Below are 6601 nucleotides of genomic sequence, written 5' to 3' on the forward strand. Positions count from 1 at the left end.
ACTGTAATCAGCTACAAGGTGCTGCAATGTATCCGAAACATCTACTAAGCCTTCTCTGGGTCTGTATACATTCTTGGGTATTGCCATCAAATGTTCATATAAAATGTTTTCCTATCTCATTTAATACGCTTCTGTGCGCCCAGTTCCAAACCACGTTTGCTGATACTGATTTTAGACATACAATTGCATGTTTATGGACATCATGCCATTTACCTGTGAGCTGATTATGTCAGTCAGATACACTCTCACGTCCTTTACAGCATTGATTCACAAAGACTGGGTCGGAGATTAGATTTGCTTCGGCCGCATAGTGACAATTTATGTTGCTCAAAAATGGCATCATGTAGGCTACTTACACATGCTAAAGTTGACAATATTAAATCATCTTTTGGAAATTGATGCCTTAAATGGAAAAAATGAGGAAATATTCAACCTTTAAGGACATCAATTTTCTTTCTTTCTCTATGGGAATTTTAACATAGGGTTAACAAAGGCATTCCAATACTTGTGACCCCTGTATTTTAAGTAAAACATTTATTTATTTACGATACATTATTCATTCACAAAGAAAATTGGTCCATAAAGGTTGGATATTTCCTCATTTTTTATTTAAAGGGAAACTATGCAGGATTTGCGATTTCATCGCCGCTTTCGCTTTTCGTTTTCGCTCGTTTTATGGTTGCATATTTCTCTGCAGAGCTTCCCCTACAGCTTTAGCGTGTATATTTTACAAAACTCCTCAATCGGTCAGTCTGCCTTTTCATGAGCATGATCGAGACTTCACATGAGACTTCCTAGACCATGGGTGCGTGCCTGAGTGCTCCTGAAATTGCCAGCGTGGTTCTACCGCTACAGACCACTAGGGCGGCCGAAAAACACATTATTCGACCGGTAATGACTCATTTAATCATATATAACAGTATGAAACGAATTGATTAATTGAAAAATTTTGCAGTTTTCCTTTAAGGCATTAAGATCAACTTCCAAAAGATGATTTGTATTTGTAAGAACATAATTGTCTATGGCTTTGTGTAATTACTCTGCAACCAAGCGACATGTGTCATCATGTGTTTGACCAGTTGATCCTTGTAAAGAGCTGGACTGCACTGAGGATGAGTTGTGTGGCCCGAAGAATGGAGTCCACGGCTGCTTCTGCAACGAGGATCACCCGAGATCTCATCCTGAGCGCTATGGTAAGGTTTCATATGACAAATGATGCTGTTATTGACATGGCATGTTGAACAGATATCATTATACTCCTTTTTTCTCTTTATTATTGGGAGTGATCCGGATCACCGTCTCGATCCAGGAGGCGCTTGGCGGAGGTCTGCGTTCTCGGAGTGCTTTCTAGTTTCCCCTGTTCTCCACCTCTTAATCTCTTCCTGCATATCCCTCTCCTTCCCTCTCTCTCAGACTCTGTGGAGTTCTGCTCCAACAGCACCGGCACCATATCTTTGTCTCGCTGCCAGCTGTTTGAGGCAGGCTTCTTGGCTGACTCCCTCCGCCTCAATGACCCCAGCTGCAACGGCACACTCCAAGATGGCAGAGTGGAGTTCCTCTTTGACAATGACAACCACACTTGTGGAACCTCGCTAAGGGTACAAGAGCATTGCCCTCTATTCTGGACTAGTGATCCAACATCTTATCATGGTTTTCATGTGTAATAATAATTACTGCTCTTGGTGTTAGTTAGTAGAGAAAGCAATCAAATACGGAGCTCTTCTTTGTGGAATATTATCTTTAGGTATTGGTATGTGAGGAATGCCAGATACACCTCTGGAAGTCTTCCAAAGATATAATAATCTAAATGTATTCACTGAGAACTCCGCCCAGAACATAGATATTACATATTTGTAATAGATATAGAACATATTTGGTAGAATATTATGGTTGTCATGCACATTTACCCCTGCGTGTGCTGTGTGTTGGCCAACAGAGTAACAGCACCCACTTCATCTATGAGAACACCATCCATGGAGGGGCCAACTCAGCCAGCGGTCCCATCAGCAGAGAGAGACAGATAGACCTGCTCTTCAGCTGTGTCTACCCCCTCACACAGACCCTCTCCATGAATATAGAAATCAACCCACTGGAGAGGTTTGTTCTTCCCTCTATCATAGACAATCCATATCCATGCTTTACTTCACAGTAGTTTGCAGTGCCTTACTGCAGTGACCAAAACACAACCATATAAGACTTCATATGAACTGAATTGTACTGTTCATCAGTCATCCATATGTGTTTGTTTCTTCAGCCGTATCACTAAGAAGCTACCAGGAGGGGAAGGAAGCTACCATGTTCGTATGATTCCCTATGAAGATGCAGGATTCTCCCATGCGTTCTCTGGGAGGGTGAATGTGGCAGTGAATCAGCAGATCTATGTGGCTCTTCAAGTGGACGGAGTGGACAGCCGCCAGATCGCCATGGTGATCAACTCCTGCTGGGCCACTCCTGTCAATCAGCCAAACTACCACATCCGATGGGACCTCATCAGAAACGAGTAAGAAAGGCAGACAACACACCTACTACTAGACTCAGCTGTTCTTTACCCAACCACTAGACTATCACCTGCTGTTTACCCTACTACTGGACTATCACCTGTTCTTTATCCTGCTACTAATCTATCACCTGCTGTTTACCATACCACAAAGTAGATTAAAAGTAATCAGCCTGGGCTTCCATCCCTGAACTCACTGTGTGAGTCAGGCTTGTGCACAATTCCAAATTTTAGAATTGGCCTCCATTCAATTCATGAATTGGAATTTGAATTGAATTTGCCCTAAACAACATCTAACATCTGCTTTAAACCTCATCTATCTATCTATCTATCTATTAATAATAAATAATAATAATACATTTTATTTGGGGCGCCTTTCATGGCACTCAAGGACATCTTACAACAACAATCAATATAAAACAGCAAATAATAACAATAATAATAATAATAAAAACTAGATCATAAAAATAGTATTAAAGGGAATAAGCCTGTTTAAAAAGGTGGGGTTTTATGTGTGACTTAAAAGTGGAGAGTGAGTCAATGTTCCTGATGCTTGGTGGGAGGGAATTCCAGAGACGGGGGGCAGAGCGGCTGAAGGCTCTGGCCCCCATGGTGGTCAGACGGGCAGGAGGCACAGTGAGGCTGATGGATGAGGCAGATCTGAGTGTCCGGGAGGGGGTGTTGATGTGGAGAAGGTCAGATATGTATGGGGGAGAGAGGTTATGAATGGCCTTGAACGTGTGGAGCAGAATCTTAAAGTCCACACGAAATTTGATCGGAAGCCAGTGAAGCTGTTGCAGAACAGGTGTGATGTGATTAATGGATGGGATCCTGGTGATGATGCGGGCGGCAGAGTTCTGAACCAGTTGGAGTTTATGGATGTACTTGTGGGGAAGACCAAAGAGAAGGGAATTGCAATAGGCAACGTCTGTCTGTGTGTCACTCTGTCTGTCTGTCTGTGTGTTCCACGCATAACTCTCAAACCACTCATCCAACTGACCTCAAATTTGACACATGTATTGCTAATGACATGCTTGAGTGCAGTGCAAAGTTTGGTCATGTTCGGACAAAAAAGAACAAAGATATCGTTAAACTAAACAAAATACTACTCTACCGCAATCCCACAATTCTACCGCTCTCCGCACTAGCCACTTCCCCTCAGGGTCCTCCAATTCTAATCGAAACGCAAAGGACTGAGAGGACTGCGTGAAAGCAGGTTCCTGGAAAAGTTCCCGCCTCCTAGCTCACCCCTGGGCAGCTGTGGCCTACTGGTTAGGGCTTCGAGCTTGGAACCAGAGGCTGAAGTGCCCTTGAGCAAGGCACCTAACCCCTCACTGCTCCCCAAGTGCTGCTGGTTGGGCAGGCAGCTCACTGCTCAGGGTTAGTGAGTGATTCACCTCACTGTGTGTTCACTCTGTGCTGTGTGTGTTCACTAATTTGGTTAAATTGGGTTAAATGCAGAGAACAAATTTTCCTCACAGGATCAAAAAAGTATATATACTTATAGGTTTTACCCCGAATGCGCATATGGAAACATAGCTAATGCTCTTAACCAGGGGCGCCTTAATACCACCTGAGACCCCTGGGCTATGGAGGTGTTTGAGCCGCCCCCCGAATCACCCTTCACTGGGTATGTATATCGCTAGCCATTTGATATAGTCAATGGTGCTGGTTATAAAAGGTCAATTAATTTCAGGAAACTACAATCATAAACAGTCTGTTATAAAAAAAAAAAATCAATCTCACTTAGGCCTAAGCTACAATCAGAATTGCTTTCTGCGGGTCTTCCTAACTGCAAACTCATTGATCATGTCATTAAAGTCTACAGCCCAAAGAATGTCATACTCCGTGGACATTATGGTAAGATGGTTCAATCTTCCCAGTTGCATGGTTGACCTCTGTCTGCTTTTAATGAGGGCCAGTTTGGAAAAAGAGCGCTCTCGACTTTCGTTGGTGACTGGTAAGGTTAGCTAAAGGCATAATGCTATGTCCATTTTGGGAAACACAGTTTGCATGCCTCTTTTCCTTATTAGTTTCAGGAGATGCCGACATGGTCAGGTCCTTGCGCACATACTCTTGGAACTGAATAGCCTCCTCTACAAAGTCTGTCTCCAGATCAGTTGAATATTTTTCCTGTAGTCCGCATGGTGAGGAACAGAGATCATGTGAGGACGTTTTCAGAAAGGTGTTTAAAAGCCAAATGGAAGACAAATTAGGAATCATTTCTGTAATCTCATTGCCAATAATTTATAAGCTTCAGCTTTTAACACAAAACCTGAAGCTTATAAATTATTGGCAATGAGATTACAGAAATGATTCCTAATTTGTCTTCCTCCCTGTTTTCCAACCCAGAACACATAAGGCTTGCTGTTGTCATCACTTGGATGTGTGTCTGTCTCTGTAGGTGTGCTAACCCCAATGACAACACAGTGGAGCTGGTGGAGAATGGGGTCAGCACAACAGGCCGATTCTCCTTCAGGATGTTCTCCTTCAACGCAAACTCCTCCCAGGTTTACCTGTACTGCAGCATCCACCTGTGCTTGATGGCAAACAATAACTGCACAGCCGTAAGTTCAACAGAGTTCATCCAAACCACAACAGGGGGGGATTGTGGTGGTGGTAGCATAGTGACTAAGGAGCTGGGCTAGCAAGCAGTAACTAGAAAAAACGTCCAGCTGGCTTCCCAGTCCGGTGTCATCAAATCAGCCGGCACGTTCGATCTGGAGTTCTGGCTAAACGTATTTTGCTCTCAAACAAGCTTGAGGTCCAGCAAAGTTTCCTCTTCCTCTCTTCCTGTTTACAGCACTGTAACCATCAGAGGCAGCGTCGTTCTGTTGATTTCCATGACAGCGCCTCCATCTCACTGGGGCCTCTGGTTTTGACCAATGGCAATGAAGGTAAACAAAGATGATTCAACACTGACTGTTTGTCCTTCATTTACTGTAATTATTGTAGTCTGAAATTGTTCTCATTGTTCCAAATGTAATTTAGCAATGCTTGCTGGCATTCATAACTTTAACATCTGAGAAAACAGCATCTTTACAGTCACTGAGACACTAGTCTTACCGGTGCCGCAGTTTGTTCACCTGAAAACAACTGTCTTTGTTATTAATACTTAAAGATTTCACTTCACACTGCTCTCTTACTGAATGTCTCCTCAACTGGAATAGGCTATCAGAAAACTAGCCTCCTATTAGCAACATTTGACATTCTTCTTCTATCTATCATCTCATTTGTTTTTTCTTTTTTTTCAGAGGGGAGAAATAAGTTTGTTCCGCACCCTGTGAGGGTGTCTAAGGCCTCAGGTCTGACGGCATCTCTGATGGTCCTGCTCCTGTCTGTTCTCCCTCTCAGGGCTCTGCTCGTCTAACACACAACTTTTACAGACTTTTGCACATTACTGATTTCAGCATGGCCCTTGTGTGTATGGCAAATGTGTTGTTGTTTCATTCAACTGTGATCTTAGGGGGGCAACTGTATTCAGTGAGCAGTAACCATAGTAATGGGAATAGGTGAAGGACATACTGTATGGAAGGACCAACAGAAAAGTCAGTCTGGTTTAAACTATAATCTAATTAAACTATACGCATTGTGATTTAAATTTGCTAAGGGGTTTTCTGACAAGTTCCTTTCAACATTTGAAGATGTAAAAATACGGTGATGATTATGGGCTTATATGGAGTGTTCTAGAACCCTGTGCTTTTTTCAGGATAACTTTTATACTGTAGCTTTGATTTTGTTCTTGGCCATTAAAAGGGCCATCTGCATACATGAAATGTTTTATAAGACAGGTCTATGCTATCCAAATTTGACATATACTGTATGTGCAACACTTGATGATGAAATAAAATACTTTTCTCCTATCCTCCTTAATGTATATATTTTTAAGTCAACATGATTCTCAAATCTGTTACAAGCACACAGACTACCTGTGTTTGTGTGTGTGTGTGTGTGTGTGTGTGTGTGTGTGTGTGCGTGTGTGCGTGCGTGTGTGTATTTTTCTTATATCTTGGTGTTCATGTTTGTTTGTAGCTTTGATATGTGGAGTTTTGCTGTGTAAGTGAATTGTTGATGTGTGTGTGAAGGCACATTAGATTAGAAAAA

At 42.5% G+C, this 6601-nt stretch overlaps 1 protein-coding gene across 1 annotated transcript; it reads left to right on the forward strand.

Annotated features, from left to right (window-relative positions):
- The first annotated feature begins 801 nt into the window (after positions 1 to 801).
- Positions 802 to 6283, forward strand: LOC134075934 (uromodulin-like). Its single transcript, XM_062530960.1, has 8 exons — positions 802 to 805; positions 1080 to 1193; positions 1414 to 1598; positions 1937 to 2097; positions 2255 to 2500; positions 4902 to 5064; positions 5301 to 5385; positions 5752 to 6283. The coding sequence occupies exons 1-8, from the start codon at positions 802 to 804 to the stop codon at positions 5865 to 5867; spliced, it is 1074 nt and encodes a 357-aa protein (XP_062386944.1). The 3' UTR covers positions 5868 to 6283.
- The last annotated feature ends 318 nt before the right edge of the window (positions 6284 to 6601 follow it).

This window comes from Sardina pilchardus, chromosome 3 (genome assembly GCF_963854185.1).
Source record: "Sardina pilchardus chromosome 3, fSarPil1.1, whole genome shotgun sequence".
NCBI classification, from domain to species: Eukaryota; Metazoa; Chordata; class Actinopteri; order Clupeiformes; family Clupeidae; genus Sardina; species Sardina pilchardus.

What these genes read in the sequence shown, in the direction of transcription:
- LOC134075934 (XM_062530960.1), top strand. An exon ending in ATCTCATCCTGAGCGCTATG is followed by an intron (nt 1,194 to 1,413) that starts GTAAGGTTTCAT and finishes CCTCTCTCTCAG; the next exon opens with ACTCTGTGGAGTTCTGCTCC. An exon ending in GCCTCTGGTTTTGACCAATG is followed by an intron (nt 5,386 to 5,751) that starts GCAATGAAGGTA and finishes CTTTTTTTTCAG; the next exon opens with AGGGGAGAAATAAGTTTGTT.